This window comes from Salmo salar, chromosome ssa05, assembly GCF_905237065.1.
Source record: "Salmo salar chromosome ssa05, Ssal_v3.1, whole genome shotgun sequence".
NCBI lineage: Eukaryota > Metazoa > Chordata > Actinopteri > Salmoniformes > Salmonidae > Salmo > Salmo salar.
The window spans coordinates 74,043,529-74,066,789 of record NC_059446.1 but is presented as its reverse complement, the minus strand read 5'-3'; the positions used below and the strand labels follow the sequence as shown (position 1 = coordinate 74,066,789).

General features: G+C 49.1%; 1 protein-coding gene and 1 pseudogene across 1 annotated transcript; both read right to left on the bottom strand.

Moving 5' to 3' along the window:
• Positions 1 to 154: 154 nt before the first annotated feature.
• LOC106605739 (uncharacterized) lies at positions 155 to 23,100 on the bottom strand (annotated as a pseudogene).
• On the bottom strand, positions 14,164 to 17,313 carry LOC123743164 (cholesterol side-chain cleavage enzyme, mitochondrial-like). The gene is made up of 2 exons (XM_045718853.1): positions 16,894 to 17,313; positions 14,164 to 14,528 (listed from the first exon to the last, which is right to left on the bottom strand). The coding sequence occupies exons 1-2, from the start codon at positions 17,220 to 17,222 to the stop codon at positions 14,279 to 14,281; spliced, it is 579 nt and encodes a 192-aa protein (XP_045574809.1). The 5' UTR covers positions 17,223 to 17,313; the 3' UTR covers positions 14,164 to 14,278.
• Positions 23,101 to 23,261: the final 161 nt, after the last annotated feature.

Genomic DNA, 23,261 nt, shown 5'->3' with positions numbered 1-23,261 from the left:
AATCTTCTCCAGACTTCACTTCTTCACTCTCATCATGTCTTTCCTTCTCACACCAATCTCTCCTTTTAAACATCCCTCTCTTCCTTTTCCCCATTCCCTTTGCTTTCCCATCTCCCTCTCTGTCAAACCTCCATCCCTTCTTCACTCACCTGCATCAGTAGCAGCTGCATTTCGTTCTCAGCGATCCTCCTGCCAACACACTGCCTGGCCCCGAATCCAAACACCAGGGAGCGGAACCCTCCACCTCTCCAGGCCCCTCTCCAGGCACCTCTCCAGGCCCCTCCCCAGGCCCCTCTCCAGGCCCCTCTCCAGACTCCTGAGCCCCCCAGTGACCAGGGTCAAAACGTTCCGGATCCTAAAACACTTCTCCCCAGAGGATACAGACACGCCTGGACACATGTCTGAGAGAGAGAGGGGGAGGGAGAAAGGGGAATGAGAGGAAGAGAAAGACAGGGGGAGAGAGAAAGGGGAATGAGAGGAAGAGAAAGACAGGGGGAGGGAGAGAGAGAGCGAGAGAACGAGAGAGAGGAAGAGAGAGAGGGAGATAAAGAGAAAAGAGAAAGAAGGCAGGTGGAAAGAGCGTGAGAGTGAGAGAGGGAGAGGTAAGAATGAGAGAGGGGAGAAAGAGAGAGAGATGGAGGAGAAATGAGAGAGGATTCATTTCACTGATATATGCATCATGTTCAAGTGAGGATTAGTGAGTTAGTGTGTGTGTGTGTGTGTGTGTGTGTGTGTGTGTGTGTGTGTGTGTGTGTGTGTGTGTGTGTGTGTGTGTGTGTGTGTGTGTGTGTGTGTGTGTGTGTGTGTGTGTGTGTGTGTGTGTGTGTGTGTGTGTGTCAGAGACTGATCTCACCCCAGCAGGTATGTGGTAGTTCTGGATGATGATGTCTCTGACTGGATATCTCTGGACAGTGATTCGCACTGGATATAACCTTTACCACACAGCACACACAGACAGGTACAGATTACAAATAACTATCAAACTGAAAGATATTGATCTCTAAAATGAATGCAGACGTTCTCTGTACCTGAGGGTCTTGACGAGTCCCTTCAGTAGTGGCGCCCCCTGCAGGGCCTTGTGGGCGTCACCGCCGGCTCTTGCCCACGCTGCCCGCACCTGACCTCTGACCTGTTCCTGCACTGCTGGGTTACGACCCAACTCATACAGGGCAAACTGCAGGGGCACCGCCGTCTGAGGATTCACACATACTCATTTCACATTCCAAGATATAAGTGGGGTAAGACACATTCTGTACACACATCGAACACACACACTGTGCAGACTCTGAGCTTTAGACGCACACACATACCACACATGCACTCACCGTGTCCACTCCCCCAGCCATGAGTTCAGGGATGTTGGCTCTAATGAGCTCCAGAGACAACTGTCCTTTATCCAGCAGCTGACCCAGGATCCCTGTGAACTCTCCCTCTGTACCCCCACTACCACCTCCTGCAGCCTGGGTGGAGCGCAGACGCTGGACTCCTCTCTGGATCCTTTTCTCAGCTGGGGGTAGGAAAGGGGAACAGGACAGTGAAACGGGGAAGGTGAGGGGGGACAGCAGTGAGGAGAGAGAATGAGGGAGATGAGTCAGCTCAAGGTGGGAGAGGGGTTGAGAGAAGAGAAGGAGAGGGGTTGAGAGAAGAGAAGGAGAGGGGTTGAGAGAAGAGAAGGAGAGGGGTTGAACGAAGAGAAGGAGAGGGGTTGAGAGAAAAGAAGGAGAGGGGTTGAGAGAAGAGAAGGAGAGGGGTTGAGAGAAGAGAAGGAGAGGGGTTGAACGAAGAGAAGGAGAGGGGTTGAGAGAACAGAAGGAGAGGGGTTGAGAGAAGAGAAGGAGAGGGGAGGAGAGAAGAAGAGGGGTTGAGAGAAGAGAAGGAGAGGGGTTGAGAGAAGAGAAGGAGAGGGGTTGAGACAACAGAAGGAGAGGGGTTGAGAGAACAGAAGGAGAGGGGTTGAGAGGAGAGAAGGAGAGGGGAGGAGAGAAGAAGAGGGGTTGAGAGAACAGAAGGAGAGGGGTTGAGAGAAGAGAAGGAGAGGGGAGGAGAGAAGGAGAGGGGTTGAACGAAGAGAAGGAGAGGGGTTGAGAGCAGAGAAAGAGAGGGATTGAGAGAAGAGAAGGAGAAGGGTTGAGAGAAGAGAAGGAGAGGGGTTGAGAGAAGACAAGGACAGGGGTTGAGAGAAGAGAAGGAGAAGGGTTGAGAGCAGAAAAGGAGAAGAGTTGAGAGCAGAGAAGGAGAGGGGTTGAGAGAAGACAAGGAGAGCGGTTGAGAGAAGAGAAGGAGAGGGGTTGAGAGCAGAGAAGGAGAAGAGTTGAGAGCAGAGAAGGAGAAGGGTTGAGAGAAGAGAAGGAGAAGGGTTGAGAGCAGAAAAGGAGAGGGGTTGAGAGAAGAGAAGGAGAGCGCAGGAGGAAAATGAATGGTAGTGAATGAGGGGAGAAGTGTTGTCATTACTATCATTAGTTTATCATTGTTTTATTCCTTTTGGGGATGATTGTCTTCTATGTGTCTGTCTCACCGTGGCTGAAGATGTGGTCCCATGCAGTGGTGTGTTGTGTCCAGAGGGGGGCGCCCAGGCGCCACAGCAGACGGGGGGGGGGGCAGGTAGAGGAGGGTGGTGGCCAACATTCTCTCAACTGCAAAAATAAACTTCTGAGACTCCTGGGAGGGAGAGGTGGAGAAGAGACAGATACGCTCTCCATACAGGACATGACAACTGGCTGGAGAAAGAGAGCGAGAGAAAAATTGAGAAACAGAGGATTTTGAGATGAAGTAGAATGGAGAAAGGTAGAGAAGAAAGAAAGTGAAGATAGATATTAAGTACAGGCAGACAGACAGACAGACAGACAGACAGACAGACAGACAGACAGACAGACAGACAGACAGACAGACAGACAGACAGACAGACAGACAGACAGACAGACAGACAGACAGACAGACAGACAGACAGACAGACAGACAGACAGACAGACAGACAGACAGAACATCCATCATGTGACATCCATCCACCAGACATGTTAGTTCTACATTAGAGCCACGTCAGTCACAGGGATAGAGTTTGCGTCTATCTATTCCCTCTCTGATGTAGCTAAGCAGCTGGCCCTGTCTGACTGTCATGGAATTATGGGATGCTGTCTAAGAGCATCATAATGTTTTTTTGGGTCAAACCGCAATAGCGCCGTAAACTCTCCCTAAGGCTGTATGTGGAGTGAGCCAATCTAAAATAACTATCCCCCAACAAATACATGCACACACACACACACACACACACACACACACACACACACACACACACACACACACACACACACACACACACACACACTAATGTGTCACATTCCAAACAGGCACATCAAAGCTGCTCTCAAAGAGCCTGGTGAGAAAATTCAGAGACCCTCCAGATAATCTCTAACAGTCTATATTTAAACATTTACTTCTACTATTCTCTCATTTCATAGGATGTGCCCTAACGGAATGCGGGTAAGAGAATGTTGATGAGAGAGCATTGATGTCTTAAGTATTTTGAAGTAAAGTATATTTTGAAGTGAGTGTGAGAGAGAGAGAAAGACTGAGACAGAGGGAGAAGAGAGAGAGCGAGAGAGCGAGAGAGCGAGAGAGAGAGAGAGCGAGAGAGAGAGACAGAGAGACAAATTTGACCCCAATAACTACTGGGGGATATGTGTCCCAGTAGTGGGTAAATCCTCTGCATCATCATTAACAGCAGACTCGTACATTTCCTCAGTGAAAACAATGTACTGAGCAAATGTCAAATTGGCTTTTTACCAAATTACTGTACGACAGACCACATATTCACCCTGTACACCCTAATTGACAAACAAACCAAAACAAAGACAAAGTCTTCTCATGCTTTGTTGATTTCAAAAAAGCTTTTGACTCAATTTGGCACAAGGGTCTGCTGTACAAATTGATGGAAAGTAGTGTTGGGGGAAAAACATGCGACATTATAAAATCCATGTACACAAACAACAAGGGTGCAGTTAAAATAGGCAAAAACACATCCATTTCTTTCCACAGGGCTGTAGGGTGAGACAGCGATGCAGCTTAAGCCCCACCCTCTTAATCATATATAAATGAATTAGCGAGGGCACTAGAACAGTCTACAGCACCCAGCCTCACCCTACTAGAATCTGAAGTGAAATGTCTACTGTTTGCTGATGATCTGGTGCTTCTGTCCCCAACCAGAATGATCACATCATCATCTGTACATCTATCACTCCAGTATTAATGCTAAATTGACATTATTTTCACCTCTAGGGCCTATTTATTGCCTACCTCCCTACTCTTCTACATTTGCACACACTGTACATAGATGTTTCTATTTTTCTTTTCTTTTGTGTTGTTGACTGTACGTTTGTGTTGTTTTTGTCGAACTGCTTTGCTTTATCTTGGCCAGGTCGCAGTTGTAAACAAGAACTTGTTCACAACTGGCCTACCTGGTTAAATAAAGGTGAAATAAATAAAATAAATTAAAAATACATTTTAAAAAACCAAGGAGGGCCTACAGCAACACCTAGAACTTCTGCACAGATCCTGTCAGACCTGGGTCCTGTCAGACCTGGGCCCTGTCAGACCTGGGTCCTGTCAGACCTGGGCCCTGTCAGACCTGGGTCCTGTCAGACCTGGGCCCTGTCAGACCTGGGTCCTGTCAGACCTGGGCCCTGTCAGACCTGGGCCCTGTCAGACCTGGGTCCTGTCAGACCTGGGCCCTGTCAGACCTGGGTCCTGTCAGACCTGGGCCCCGTCAGACCTGGGTCCCGTCAGACCTGGGCACTGTCAGACCTGGGTCCCGTCAGACCTGGGCACTGTCAGACCTGGGCCCTGTCAGACCTGGGCCCTGTCAGACCTGGGTCCTGTCAGACCTGGGTCCCGTCAGACCTGGGCCCCGTCAGACCTGGGCCCCGTCAGACCTGGGCCCCGTCAGACCTGGGCCCCGTCAGACCTGGGTCCCGTCAGACCTGGGCCCCGTCAGACCTGGGTCCTGTCAGACCTGGGCCCTGTCAGACCTGGGCCCTGTCAGACCTGGGTCCTAACGGTAAATCTCAGTAAGACAAAAATGATGGTGTTCCAAAAAAGGACCAGTTGCCAGGACCACGAATGCAAATTCCATCTAGACACTGTTGCCCTAGAGGACACAAAAAACTATACATACCTTGGCCTAAACATCAGCGCCACAGGTAACTTCCACAAAGCTGTGAACGATCTGAGAGACAAGGCAAGAAGGGCCTTCTATGTCATCAAAAGGAACATAAAATGTAACATACTAATTAGGATCTGGCAAAAAATACTTAAATCAGTTATTGAACCCATTGCCCTTTATGGTTGTGAGGTCTGGGGTCCGCTCACCAACCAAGAATTCACAAAATGGGACAAACACCAAATTGAGACTCTGCATGCAGAAGTCGGCAAAAATATCCTCTGTGTACAACGTAAAACACCAAATAGAGCAGAATTATGCCGATATCTGCTAATTATCAAAATCCAGAAAAGAGCTGTTAAATTCTACAACCACCTAAAAGGAAGCGATTCCCAAACCTTCCATAACAAAGCCATCACCTACAGAGAGATGAACCTGGAGAAGATTCCCCTAAACAAGCTGGTCCTGGGGCTCTGTTCACAGACACATAAAGACCCCACAGAGACCCAGGACAGCAACACAATTAGACCCAACCAAATCATGAGAAAATAAAAAGATAATTACTTGACACATTGGAAAGAATTAACAAAAAAACTGAGCAAACTAGAATGCTATTTGGTCCTAAACAGAGAGTACACAGTGACAGAATACCTGACCACAGTGACTGACTATGTACAGACTCAGTGAGTATAGCCTTGCTATTGAGAAAGGACGCTGAAGGGAGACCGAGCTCTCCTGAGTGGTGCAGCGGTCTAAGGCACTGCATCTCCGTGCTAGGGGCGTCACTACAGACCCTGGTTAGATTCCAGGCTGGATCACATCCGGCTGTGATTGGGAGTCCCATAGAGCGGCGCACAATTGGCCCAGCGTCGTTTGGGTTTGACCGGTGCAGGCCGTCATTGTAAATAAGAAATTGTTCTTAACTGACTTGCCTCGTTAAATAAAGGTTAAAAAAGGGCAACCAGTGAAGAACAAACACCCTTGTAAATACAATTTTTATTTATTTATTTTCCCTTTTGTACTTTAACTATTTGCAAATCGTTACAACACTGTATATAGACATAATATGACATTTATTCCTTTAGAACTTTTGTGAGTGTAATGTTTACTGTACATTTTTTTTATTGTTTATTTCACATTTGTTTATTTAATATGTTTAAACATATGTTTCCCATGCCAATAAAGCCCCTTGAAATGAATTGTACTGAATTGACAGAGAGAGAGAGAGAGAGACTGAGAGAGAGACTGAGAGAGAGAGAGAAAGACAGAGTGAGACAGAGACTGAGAGAGACTGAGAGAGAGACTGAGAGAGAGACTGAGAGAGAGACTGAGAGAGAGAGAGAGAGAGAGAGAGAGAGATTCATCCACACCAATACATCCACACCAATACATCCACACCAACACACATCCACACCAACACACATCCACACCAACACATCCACACCAATACACATGCACACCAACACATTCACACCAATACATCCACACCAACACACATCCACACCAACACATCCACTCCAATACATCCACACCAATACATCCACACCAATACACATCCACACCAACACATCCACACCAATACACATCCACATCCACACCAACACATCCACACCAATACATCCACACCAATACATCCACATCAATACACATCCACACCAACACATCCACACCAATACACATCCACACCAACACATCCACACCAATACACATCCACACCAACACATCCACACCAACACACATCCACACCAATACATCCACACCAATACACATCCACACCAATACATCCACACCAACACACATCCACACCAACACATCCACACCAATACATCCACACCAACACATCCAAACCAACAAACATCCACACCAATACACATACACACCAACACATCCACACCAATACATCCACACCAATACATCCACACCAACACATCCACACCAATACACATCCACACCAACACACATCCACACCAACACATCCACACATCCACACCAACACATCCACACCAATACATCCACACCAATACACATCCACACAAATACACATCCACACCAACACATCCACACCAATACATCCACACCAACACACATCCACACCAACACATCCACACCAACACATCCACACCAATACACATCCACACCAATACATCCACACCAATACACATCCACACCAACACATCCACACCAATACATCCACACTAACACATCCACACCAACACATCCACACCAACACATCCACACCAACACATCCACACCAACACATCCACACCAACACACATCCACACCAACACATCCACACCAATACATCCACACCAATACATCCACACCAACACACATCCACACCAACACATCCACACCAATACATCCACACCAATACATCCACACCAACACACATCCACACCAACACACATCCACACCAACACATCCACACCAACACATCCACACCAACACATCCACACCAACACATCCACACCAATACACATGCACACAAACACATTCACACCAATACATCCACACCAACACACATCCACACCAACACATCCACACCAATACATCCACACCAACACATCCACACCAATACACATCCACACCAACACATCCACACCAATACACATCCACACCAACACATCCACACCAACACATCCACACCAATACATCCACACCAATACACATCCACACCAATACACATCCACACCAACACATCCACACCAATACACATCCACACCAACACATCCACACCAAAACACATCCACACCAATACATCCACACCAATACACATCCACACCAACACATCCACACCAATACATCCACACCAACACACATCCACACCAACACATCCTCACCAACACATCCACACCAACACATCCCCACCAACACATCCACACCAATACATCCACACCAACACATCCACACCAATACATCCACACCAACACATCCACACCAACACATCCACACCAACACATCCACACCAATACATCCACACCAACACATCCACACCAATACATCCACACCAACACATCCACACCAATACATCCACACCAACACATCCACATCAACACATCCTCACCAACACATCCACATCAACACATCCTCACCAACACATCCACACCAATACATCCACACCAATACACATCCACACCAACACATCCACACCAATACACATCCACATCCACACCAACACATCCACACCAATACATCCACACCAATACATCCACATCAATACACATCCACACCAACACATCCACACCAATACACATCCACACCAACACATCCACACCAATACACATCCACACCAACACACATCCACACCAACACACATCCATACCAACACATCCACACCAACACATCCACACCAACACATCCACACCAACACATCCACACCAATACACATGCACACAAACACATTCACACCAATACATCCACACCAACACACATCCACACCAACACATCCACACCAATACATCCACACCAACACATCCACACCAATACACATCCACACCAACACATCCACACCAATACACATCCACACCAACACATCCACACCAACACATCCACACCAATACATCCACACCAATACACATCCACACCAATACACATCCACACCAACACATCCACACCAATACACATCCACACCAACACATCCACACCAAAACACATCCACACCAATACATCCACACCAATACACATCCACACCAACACATCCACACCAATACATCCACACCAACACACATCCACACCAACACATCCTCACCAACACATCCACACCAACACATCCCCACCAACACATCCACACCAATACATCCACACCAACACATCCACACCAATACATCCACACCAACACATCCACACCAACACATCCACACCAGCACATCCACACCAATACATCCACACCAACACATCCACACCAATACATCCACACCAACACATCCACACCAATACATCCACACCAACACATCCACATCAACACATCCTCACCAACACATCCACATCAACACATCCTCACCAACACATCCACACTAACACATCCACACCAACACATCCAAACCAACAAACATCCACACCAATACACATACACACCAACACATCCACACCAATACATCCACACCAATACATCCACACCAACACATCCACACCAATACACATCCACACCAACACACATCCACACCAACACATCCACACATCCACACCAACACATCCACACCAATACATCCACACCAATACACATCCACACAAATACACATCCACACCAACACAGCCACACCAATACATCCACACCAACACACATCCACACCAACACATCCACACCAACACATCCACACCAATACACATCCACACCAATACATCCACACCAATACACATCCACACCCACACCAACACATCCACACCAATACATCCACACTAACACATCCACACCAACACATCCACACCAACACATCCACACCAACACATCCACACCAACACTTCCACACCAACACATCCACACCAACACATCCACACCAACACACATCCACACCAACACATCCACACCAATACATCCACACCAACACACATCCACACCAACACATCCACACCAATACATCCACACCAACACATCCACACCAACACACATCCACACCAATACACATCCACACCAACACACATCCACACCAACACATCCACACATCCACACCAATACATCCACACCAATACATCCACACCAACACACATCCACACCAACACATCCACACCAATACATCCACACCAATACACATCAACACCAATACACATCCACACCAACACATCCACACCAATACATCCACACCAACACACATCCACACCAACACATCCACACCAATACAGCCACACCAATACACATCCACACCAATACATCCACACCAATACACATCCACACCCACACCAACACGTCCACACCAATACATCCACACTAACACATCCACACCAACACATCCACACCAACACCAACACATACACACCAACACATCCACACCAACACATCCACACCAACACATCCACATCAACACATCCTCACCAACACATCCACACCAACACATCCACACCAACACATCCCCACCAACACATCCACACCAATACATCCACACCAACACATCCACACCAATACATCCACACCAACACATCCACACCAACACATCCACACCAACACATCCACACCAATACATCCACACCAACACATCCACACCAATACATCCACACCAACACATCCACACCAATACATCCACACCAACACATCCACATCAACACATCCTTACCAACACATCCACATCAACACATCCTCACCAACACATCCACACTAACACATCCACACCAACACATCCAAACCAACAAACATCCACACCAATACACATACACACCAACACATCCACACCAATACATCCACACCAATACATCCACACCAACACATCCACACCAATACACATCCACACCAACACACATCCACACCAACACATCCACACATCCACACCAACACATCCACACCAATACATCCACACCAATACACATCCACACAAATACACATCCACACCAACACATCCACACCAATACATCCACACCAACACACATCCACACCAACACATCCACACCAACACATCCACACCAATACACATCCACACCAATACATCCACACCAATACACATCCACACCCACACCAACACATCCACACCAATACATCCACACTAACACATCCACACCAACACATCCACACCAACACATCCACACCAACACATCCACACCAACACTTCCACACCAACACATCCACACCAACACATCCACACCAACACACATCCACACCAACACATCCACACCAATACATCCACACCAACACACATCCACACCAACACATCCACACCAATACATCCACACCAACACATCCACACCAACACACATCCACACCAATACACATCCACACCAACACACATCCACACCAACACATCCACACATCCACACCAATACATCCACACCAATACATCCACACCAACACACATCCACACCAACACATCCACACCAATACATCCACACCAATACACATCAACACCAATACACATCCACACCAACACATCCACACCAATACATCCACACCAACACACATCCACACCAACACATCCACACCAATACAGCCACACCAATACACATCCACACCAATACATCCACACCAATACACATCCACACCCACACCAACACGTCCACACCAATACATCCACACTAACACATCCACACCAACACATCCACACCAACACCAACACATACACACCAACACATCCACACCAACACATCCACACCAACACATCCACATCAACACATCCTCACCAACACATCCACACCAACACATCCACACCAACACATCCCCACCAACACATCCACACCAATACATCCACACCAACACATCCACACCAATACATCCACACCAACACATCCACACCAACACATCCACACCAACACATCCACACCAATACATCCACACCAACACATCCACACCAATACATCCACACCAACACATCCACACCAATACATCCACACCAACACATCCACATCAACACATCCTCACCAACACATCCACATCAACACATCCTCACCAACACATCCACACCAACACATCCCCACCAACACATCCACATCAACACATCCTCACCAACACATCCACACCAACACATCCACACCAATACACATCCCCACCAACACATCCCCACCAACACATCCACACCAACACATCCACACCAACACATCCACACCAATACATCCACACCAACACATCCACACCAATACATCCACACCAACACATCCACATCAACACATCCTCACCAACACATCCACATCAACACATCCTCACCAACACATCCACACCAACACATCCCCACCAACACATCCACATCAACACATCCTCACCAACACATCCACACCAACACATCCACACCAATACACATCCCCACCAACACATCCCCACCAACACATCCACACCAACACATCCACACCAACACATCCACACCAACACACATCATATTAGGATTTTATGAAAACTGAAAATGTGAAAGAAGACAACAACCTTCCAGGGCGAAGTGGAAGAGGTCAGGGCTGGGGTCAAAAGTCAGACTGTGCCCCCTCTCCTCCTCTCCTCCCTCTTTCTCCACCCGTGTCGCTAGCAGACGACAGAAGTCCCTCGATACTTCGTCTAGGAGGGGCAGGAAGCGACGTACGGCAGGAGCCATCATCACCTCCCTGTTGAGCAGGAGATGGTCGGCACGCCACTCTGCCCCGTTCCTGGTGGTAGAGGACCACCGTCAAATTACTGACTATATTCCCACCCTCCACACACTCTGCCCCGTTCCTGGTGGTAGAGGACCACCGTCAAATTACTGACTATATTCCCACCCTCCATACACTCTGCCCCGTTCCTGGTGGTAGAGAGGACCACCGTCAAATTACTGACTATATTCCCACCCTCCATACACTCTGCCCCGTTCCTGGTGGTAGAGAGGACCACCGTCAAATTACTGACTATATTCCCACCCTCCATACACTCTGCCCCGTTCCTGGTGGTAGAGGACCACCGTCAAATTACTGACTATATTCCCACCCTCCAACACATCCACACCAATACATCCACACCAATACACATCCACACAAATACACATCCACACCAACACATCCACACCAATACATCCACACCAACACACATCCACACCAACACATCCACACCAACACATCCACACCAATACACATCCACACCAATACATCCACACCAATACACATCCACACCCACACCAACACATCCACACCAATACATCCACACTAACACATCCACACCAACACATCCACACCAACACATCCACACCAACACATCCACACCAACACTTCCACACCAACACATCCACACCAACACATCCACACCAACACACATCCACACCAACACATCCACACCAATACATCCACACCAACACACATCCACACCAACACATCCACACCAATACATCCACACCAACACATCCACACCAACACACATCCACACCAATACACATCCACACCAACACACATCCACACCAACACATCCACACATCCACACCAATACATCCACACCAATACATCCACACCAACACACATCCACACCAACACATCCACACCAATACATCCACACCAATACACATCAACACCAATACACATCCACACCAACACATCCACACCAATACATCCACACCAACACACATCCACACCAACACATCCACACCAATACAGCCACACCAATACACATCCACACCAATACATCCACACCAATACACATCCACACCCACACCAACACGTCCACACCAATACATCCACACTAACACATCCACACCAACACATCCACACCAACACCAACACATACACACCAACACATCCACACCAACACATCCACACCAACACATCCACATCAACACATCCTCACCAACACATCCACACCAACACATCCACACCAACACATCCCCACCAACACATCCACACCAATACATCCACACCAACACATCCACACCAATACATCCACACCAACACATCCACACCAACACATCCACACCAACACATCCACACCAATACATCCACACCAACACATCCACACCAATACATCCACACCAACACATCCACACCAATACATCCACACCAACACATCCACATCAACACATCCTCACCAACACATCCACATCAACACATCCTCACCAACACATCCACACCAACACATCCCCACCAACACATCCACATCAACACATCCTCACCAACACATCCACACCAACACATCCACACCAATACACATCCCCACCAACACATCCCCACCAACACATCCACACCAACACATCCACACCAACACATCCACACCAATACATCCACACCAACACATCCACACCAATACATCCACACCAACACATCCACATCAACACATCCTCACCAACACATCCACATCAACACATCCTCACCAACACATCCACACCAACACATCCCCACCAACACATCCACATCAACACATCCTCACCAACACATCCACACCAACACATCCACACCAATACACATCCCCACCAACACATCCCCACCAACACATCCACACCAACACATCCACACCAACACATCCACACCAACACACATCATATTAGGATTTTATGAAAACTGAAAATGTGAAAGAAGACAACAACCTTCCAGGGCGAAGTGGAAGAGGTCAGGGCTGGGGTCAAAAGTCAGACTGTGCCCCCTCTCCTCCTCTCCTCCCTCTTTCTCCACCCGTGTCGCTAGCAGACGACAGAAGTCCCTCGATACTTCGTCTAGGAGGGGCAGGAAGCGACGTACGGCAGGAGCCATCATCACCTCCCTGTTGAGCAGGAGATGGTCGGCACGCCACTCTGCCCCGTTCCTGGTGGTAGAGGACCACCGTCAAATGACTGACTATATTCCCACCCTCCACACACTCTGCCCCGTTCCTGGTGGTAGAGGACCACCGTCAAATTACTGACTATATTCCCACCCTCCATACACTCTGCCCCGTTCCTGGTGGTAGAGAGGACCACCGTCAAATTACTGACTATATTCCCACCCTCCATACACTCTGCCCCGTTCCTGGTGGTAGAGAGGACCACCGTCAAATTACTGACTATATTCCCACCCTCCATACACTCTGCCCCGTTCCTGGTGGTAGAGGACCACCGTCAAATTACTGACTATATTCCCACCCTCCATACACTCTGCCCCGTTCCTGGTGGTAGAGGACCACCGTCAAATTACTGACTATATTCCCACCCTCCATACACTCTGCCCCGTTCCTGGTGGTAGAGAGGACCACCGTCAAATTACTGACTATATTCCCACCCTCCATACACTCTGCCCCGTTCCTGGTGGTAGAGAGGACCACCGTCAAATTACTGACTATATTCCCACCCTCCATACACTCTGCCCCGTTCCTGGTGGTAGAGAGGACCACCGTCAAATTACTGACTATATTCCCACCCTCCATACACTCTGCCCCGTTCCTGGTGGTAGAGGACCACCGTCAAATTACTGACTATATTCCCACCCTCCATACACTCTGCCCCGTTCCTGGTGGTAGAGGACCACCGTCAAATTACTGACTATATTCCCACCCTCCATACACTCTGCCCCGTTCCTGGTGGTAGAGGACTACCGTCAAATTACTGACTATATTCCCACCCTCCATACACTCTGCCCCGTTCCTGGTGGTAGAGGACCACCGTCAAATTACTGACTATATTCCCACCCTCCATACACTCTGCCCCGTTCCTGGTGGTAGAGAGGACCACCGTCAAATTACTGACTATATTCCCACCCTCCATACACTCTGCCCCGTTCCTGGTGGTAGAGGACCACCGTCAAATTACTGACTATATTCCCACCCTCCATACACTCTGCCCCGTTCCTGGTGGTAGAGGACCACCGTCAAATTACTGACTATATTCCCACCCTCCATACACTCTGCCCCGTTCCTGGTGGTAGAGGACCACCGTCAAATTACTGACTATATTCCCACCCTCCATACACTCTGCCCCGTTCCTGGTGGTAGAGAGGACCACCGTCAAATTACTGACTATATTCCCACCCTCCATACACTCTGCCCCGTTCCTGGTGGTAGAGAGGACCACCGTCAAATTACTGACTATATTCCCACCCTCCATACACTCTGCCCCGTTCCTGGTGGTAGAGGACCACCGTCAAATTACTGACTATATTCCCACCCTCCATACACTCTGCCCCGTTCCTGGTGGTAGAGGACCACCGTCAAATTACTGACTATATTCCCACCCTCCATACACTCTGCCCCGTTCCTGGTGGTAGAGGACCACCGTCAAATTACTGACTATATTCACACCCTCCATACACTCTGCCCCGTTCCTGGTGGTAGAGGACCACTGTCAAATTACTGACTATATTCCCACCCTCCATACACTCTGCCCCGTTCCTGGTGGTAGAGGACCACCGTCAAATTACTGACTATATTCCCACCCTCCATACACTCTGCCCCGTTCCTGGTGGTAGAGGACCACCGTCAAATTACTGACTATATTCACACCCTCCATACACTCTGCCCCGTTCCTGGTGGTAGAGGACCACCGTCAAATTACTGACTATATTCCCACCCTCCATACACTCTGCCCCGGTGGTCCCCTAATACCTTAACCGTTCAGAGTTAATACCTTAACCGTTCAGAGTTAATACCTTAACCGTTCAGAGTTAATACCTTAACCGTTCAGAGTTAATACCTTAACCGTTCAGAGTTAATACCTTAACCATTCAGAGTTAATACCTTAACCATTCTGAGTTAGTACCTTAACCATTCAGAGTTAATACCTTAACCATTCTGAGTTAGTACCTTAACCATTCAGAGTTAATACCTTAACCATTCAGAGTTAATACCTTAACCATTCAGAGTTAATACCTTAACCATTCTGAGTTAGTACCTTAACCATTCAGAGTTAATACCTTAACCATTCAGAGTTAATACCTTAACCATTCAGAGTTAATACCTTAACCATTCAGAGTTAATACCTGAACTTAACTTAACCTTAAAAACTCTGAGTTAATGCCTCAACTTAACCTTCAAAACTTTAATATTTGACATTTGGAACAACTTTGAAAATGTACGTTTGAGAAACATGATGTCTGACTGTGAGAGCTGGTAGGGCCCACAGCATCACACTGCCACACACACGTTCATACAAACACACACGCACACACGCAACCACGCACATGCACACACACACAGGTACCTGTAAATGGGGCCGAGGGTGGTGAAGGTCCTCTCCATGTGTTTGTGTAATAGTTTAAATCTGTCTTCTCTCCAGAACTTCACCAGGTTGAGCCAGCCACTGCTACCCGTGTGGGGGATCTCCTCAAACCGCCTCAGCCCTCTACCTCCACCCCTCCCCGCAGGACCCCCTCTGGTAGGGGTTACCCCCTCCACACCGCGCCCTGCCACTGTCCCCGCCAGACACACACACATCTCCCTCTGTATCCTCACACACGCTGCTGGACGCACGGACACACACATCCCCTCTATCCCCTGGAACACGGACGGGCTCACAGATACACTCCACATGGTCTGAGGTAGGGATGACCCCGTCAGACTCTCATAGCTTCACCACTACTCTCCACTCTCTACAGCGCAAATTTGCTTTTTTCTTCTCAATTATTGCTCCATCCCTCCATCCCTCCCTCCTCTCCTCCTTCGCCTGTTTGTCCTCCATCCCTCCCTCCTCTCCTCCTTCGCCTGTTTGTCCTCCATCCCTCCCTCCTCTCCTCCTTTGCCTGTTTGTCCTCCATCCCTCCATCCCTCCCTCCTCTCCTCCTTCGCCTGTTTGTCCTCCATCCCTCCCTCCTCTCCTCCTTCGCCTGTTTGTCCTCCATCCCTCCCTCCTCTCCTCCTTCGCCTGTTTGTCCTCCATCCCTCCCTCCTCTCCTCCTTCGCCTGTTTGTCCTCCATCCCTCCCTCCTCTCCTCCTTCGCCTGTTTGTCCTCCATCCCTCCCTCCTCTCCTCCTTCGCCTGTTTGTCCTCCATCCCTCCCTCCTCTCCTCCTTCGCCTGTTTGTCCTCCATCCCTCCCTCCTCTCCTCCTTCGCCTGTTTGTCCTCCATCTCTAATAGAGCTGATAGAGGTGATGATTTATGTCTCAGAAGGTCAAAGTTCAAGAGAAACATAGCACAACAACAATGTCAGAATGGTGTAGGATTAACGCACGCACACACAGTCACAAACACTCATAGTCACACACAGACACACATGCACACACACTCACACACACCCATAGTCACACACACACACATCTCTGTAGTACGTCAGTACCAAACTCGTCTTTATTAACAGTTTCTTTGTAACAACATAATAAGGACAGCGTTTGACTAAAATACACCACAAAAGTCAAAGGTTGTACAAAACAAAGATTAACAAGACAAATATTTGGGAACTAGGAACTGAAAAATGAAGTAAATGTGAAAACAACGCTTAAGGTTATTATCTTGTTAGGATTCCTTCCCCGTGTGTGGGCCCAAATGGGCCTAATGATCTGTAACGGGTCCAATCCAGTTTCATCCAGTTAGTTTCTGTATGGTCCAATCCAGTTCTATGCAAATAGTAACAATGACAGCCATGTCCTACTATCAGTGACACAGGGATGACGTCATTCATGACATCATTTCCCCTGACGAGTCATCCTCACAGCCTGGCTCTATTGTCAACAGTCTGATCAGCAGATAACTCAGTGAGAGAGAGTGAAAGAGATAGAGAGAGGGGGGTTTTGAGTGAGAGAGAGGGATAGAGAGAGGCGGGTGAAGAGAGAGAGAAGGGTGAAGAGAGAGAGAGCGGGGGTGAAGAAAGAGAGAAAGAGAGCGAGAGAGAGAGGTGGGGGGTTGGCGTGAGGGAGAGGGAGAGAGAGAGGCGGGTGAAGAGAGAGAGAGCGGGGGTAAAGAAAGAGAAAAAGAGAGAGAGAGGTGGAGAGAGGGGTGAAAAGAGAGAGAGAGAAAGGGTGAAGAGAGAGAGAGAAAGAGAGAGAGGGAGAGGGGGTGAAGAGAGAGAGAGAGAAAGGGGTGAAGGAGAGAGAGAGAGAGAGAGAGAGAGAGAGAGAGAGGGGTGGAGAGAGAGAGGGGTGGGGAGAGAGAGAGGGAGAGGGGAGAAGAGAGAGAGAGGGAAAAAGGGGTGAAGAGAGAGCGAGAGAGAGAGAGAGAGAGAGAGAGAGAGAAGGGTGGAGAGAGAGAGAAAGAGAGTTAAAGACAGATAAGGAGATAAAGGGATAGAGGAACAACTGTGACAAAGTCGTCTGCCAATGTGTTCCCTCCAATCTGCTGCTACGTTGTGTTAAAATGTTCTTTTTCATCATTTAGGCATTATGCATGTTTTTAGCATGTTGCAGGTTGATTCTACAGACCAGTATCCCTTCTTTCCTTTCTCTCCAAAACTCTTGAACGCGCCGTCCTTGGCCAGCTCTCTTGCTATCTCTCTCAGAATGACCTTCTTGATCCTAATCAGTCAGGTTTCAAGACTGGGCATTCAACTGAAACTGCTCTTCTCTGTGTCACGGAGGCTCTCCGCACTGCTAAAGCTAACTCTCTCTCCTCTGCTCTCATCCTTCTAGACCTATCTGCTGCCTTTGATACCGTGAACCATCAGATCCTCCTCTCCACCCTCTCCGAGCTGGGCATCTCCGGCACCGCGCACGCTTGGATTGCGTCCTACCTGACAGGTCGCTCCCTACCAGGTGGCGTGGCGAGAATCTGTCTCCGCACCACGTGCTCTCACCACTGGTGTCCCCCAGGGCTCTGTTCTTGGCCCACTCCTATTCTCACTATACACCAAGTCACTTGGCTCTGTCATATCCTCACATGGTCTCTCATATCATTGCTATGCAGATGACACACAATTAATCTTCTCCTTTCCCCCTTCTGACAACCAGGTGGCGAATCGCATCTCTGCATGTCTGGCAGACATATCAGTGTGGATGACGGATCACCACCTCAAGCTGAACCTCGGCAAGACGGAGCTGCTCTTCCTCCCGGGGAAGGACTGCCCGTTCCATGATCTCGCCATCACGGTTGACAACTCCCTTGTGTCCTCCTCCCAGAGTGCTAAGAGCCTTGGCGTGACCCTGGACAACACCCTGTCGTTCTCCACCAACATCAAGGCGGTGACCCGATCCTGTAGGTTCATGCTCTACAACATTCGCAGAATACGACCCTGCCTCACACAGGAAGCGGCGCAGGTCCTAATCCAGGCACTTGTCATCTCCCGTCTGGATTATTGCAACTCGCTGTTGGCTGGGCTCCCTGCCTGTGCCATTAAACCCCTACAACTCATCCAGAACGCCGCAGCCCGTCTGGTGTTCAACCTTCCCAAGTTCTCTCACGTCACCCCGCTCCTCCGCTCTCTCCACTGGCTTCCAGTCGAAGCTCGCATCCGCTACAAGACCATGGTGCTTGCCTACGGAGCTGTGATGGGAACGGCACCTCCGTACCTTCAGGCTCTGATCAGGCCCTACACCCAAACAAGGGCACTCCGTTCATCCACCTCTGGCCTGCTCGCCTCCCTACCTCTGAGGAAGCACAGTTCCCGCTCAGCCCAGTCAAAACTGTTCGCTGCTCTGGCACCCCAATGGTGGAACAAGCTCCCTCACGACGCCAGGACAGCGGAGTCAATCACCGCCTTCCGGAGACACCTGAAACCCCACCTCTTCAAGGAATACCTGGGATAGGATAAAGTAATCCTTCTAACCCCCCCCTTAAAAGATTTAGATGCACTATTGTAAAGTGGTTGTTCCACTGGATATTATAGGTGAATGCACCAATTTGTAAGTCGCTCTGGATAAGAGCGTCTGCTAAATGACTAAAATGTAAAAATGTAAAAAATGTGTAGTATCTAGTATGTTCTCTTTGATCACATGACTTTGCAGGCCTCTCCGTTGACTGACATTGGAGTGGACGACTTGGTCTGCTTGCCTCCAAGCATCCCCATGTTGAAGTTGAGGCCTTGGAAGGCACTCAGCAGGCTGCAGCCATCGTCCTTGGCCGGGGTCTCAGGTCCAATCAGTTTAGCCAGTTGACGGGGGAGTGCCACTTTCCCTTGCGCCGCACTCAGGTGGCTGGTGTCCTTGGAACTCTGGGGGTTGGGAAGAGAGTTGGGAAGAGAGGGGTAGGGTGACGAGAAAAAATACAGTTTAAATATAGTCCTGCCATTTTTAACTTCCGTCTCAAATCCCCGAAGTAAGAAACATGGTCAGTATCAGAACTGGGACGATGCCAGACAGATAAATGGTGACCCAGCACTGCTTTAAGGGTTATGTGTATGGGGCTAGGGGCTAGGGTCTAGGAGATAGGGGCTAGGGTCTAGGAGATAGGAGACAGGGGCTAGGGGCTAGGGGATAGGGGCTAGGGTCTAGGAGATAGGGGCTAGGAGACAGGGGCTAGGAGATAGGAGACAGGGGCTAGGGGCTAGGGTCTAGGAGATAGGGGCTAGGAGACAGGGTCTAGGAGATAGGAGACAGGGGCTAGGGTCTAGGAGATAGGGGCTAGGAGACAGGGGCTTGGGGCTAGGGTCTAGGAGATAGGGGCTAGGAGATAGTGGCTAGGAGATAGGGGCTAGGGTCTAGGAGATAGGGCCTAGGAGATAGGGGCTAGGAGATAGGGCCTAGGAGATAGGGGCTAGGAGATAGTGGCTAGGAGATAGGGCCTAGGGTCTAGGAGATAGGGGCTAGGGTCTAGGAGATAGGAGACAGGGGCTAGGGGCTAGGGGATAGGGGCTAGGGTCTAGGAGATAGGGGCTAGGAGACAGGGGCTAGGAGATAGGAGACAGGGGCTAGGGGCTAGGGTCTAGGAGATAGGGGCTAGGAGACAGGGTCTAGGAGATAGGAGACAGGGGCTAGGGTCTAGGAGACAGGGGCTAGGAGACAGGGGCTTGGGGCTAGGGTCTAGGAGATAGGGGCTAGGAGATAGTGGCTAGGAGATAGGGGCTAGGGTCTAGGAGATAGGGCCTAGGAGATAGGGGCTAGGAGATAGGGCCTAGGAGATAGGGGCTAGGAGATAGTGGCTAGGAGATAGGGCCTAGGGTCTAGGAGATAGGGGCTAGGAGATAGGGCCTAGGGTCTAGGAGATAGGGGCTAGGAGATAGGGCCTAGGAGATAGGGGCTAGGAGATAGTGGCTAGGAGATAGGGCCTAGGGTCTAGGAGATAGGGGCTAGGAGATAGGGGCTAGGAGATAGAGGCTAGGCGAGAGGGGTATAATTTGGTCTGCTAATGCAACACACTAACCTTGGAGAGCTGGTACTTCTTCCTGAAGTGATCCCTCATGGCGGCTCTCTCTGCGTGCTTCTGAGCATTCAGGGCTTCCCTCAGCTTCCTGGAATCAACACAACAATTACATGTAACACATAGACAGACACACACACAAACATAAATACATCCCTGCCCTAAAACCCATCACAGCCAACCCCCAACCTGTCTGTTACGAAGCTGGTTTTCATCCATAATCTCCTCATGGTGTTGTTTCTAATCTCCACATTGACCACAGTGGTCATGTTCTAGTTATGTTGCAGTCACTCACCTCTCCTTCTCCAGGTCAGTTTGGTAGGAGCGTATGACGGAGGTCTGTCCTGTCCGTGGAGGGCTGCTCTTTACTCCTCCTGTCCCCCTCTTGGCCCTGCGCCTGGCCCACACCTCTCTCTCCTTCACTCCTGTCACACAGCTGGACAGCATCTTCATGGGCACCGCCAGAGACTGCTTCACCATAGTATCCATGTCTCAGGGTGTGTGTGTTAGGGTGTGTGTGCGTGTGTGTGTGTGAGAGAGAGAGAGAGAGAGAAAGAGAGAGTAAGTCCAGAACTCTCTGTAGTGTAACCTATGTGTCTTACTTCACACTCAGAAGCATCAAAGAGCGTCCTTTTTCATTCATGTTCTGTAGGACATATGTTTGTGTCTGTGCGCATCTCCCACATCTTCCTCCTTGAGGTTAGCTGGCCTGGGGACACTCACTACAGTACAGACAGCCAGTGTATTCATAGACAATGACTCAGGGGCTCAGTACCTGCAAGGACAAGGACACAGACAGGCAGTTAGAGATTACACCCAGACAGCATGTGCAGCGTTTCAGATAGACACACAACAAGCCCAGTCCAGTACTTCCTTACCCAGACATTCACAATAGGCCTGAGCCTCAAACACCCATAAAGTCCATAGAGCTTCAGCCAGAGGCCATATACTGCAGCTAACCGTGTCCCATAGTCCAGTTCCACAAAGCCTTGAGGTCAACTGAAGGCAATGAGAAGAGCAACTCCACAGACAAAGTTCTTCCTGCTCTCCTTTCCTGCTCTCCTTTCCTGCTCTCCTTTCCTGCTCTCCTTTCCTGCTCTCCTTTCCTGCTCTCCTTTCCTGCTCTCCTTTCCTGCTCTCCTCCACTCTTTGTGCTGTGTGTTCTATTGCCCTCTCAGGTGAAAATGTCAGCTTTCCTCCCCGAGGATCTACTACTCAACCCCCCCTCATCCTCTATACCCCTCCCACTTTACCATTACCCCCCCCCGAGATGACCTCCTTATGGACTTAACGAGGGGAATCTTGTTAGCAGAAACAGGGACTGCACCCTGTGGATGAAGCAGATTTA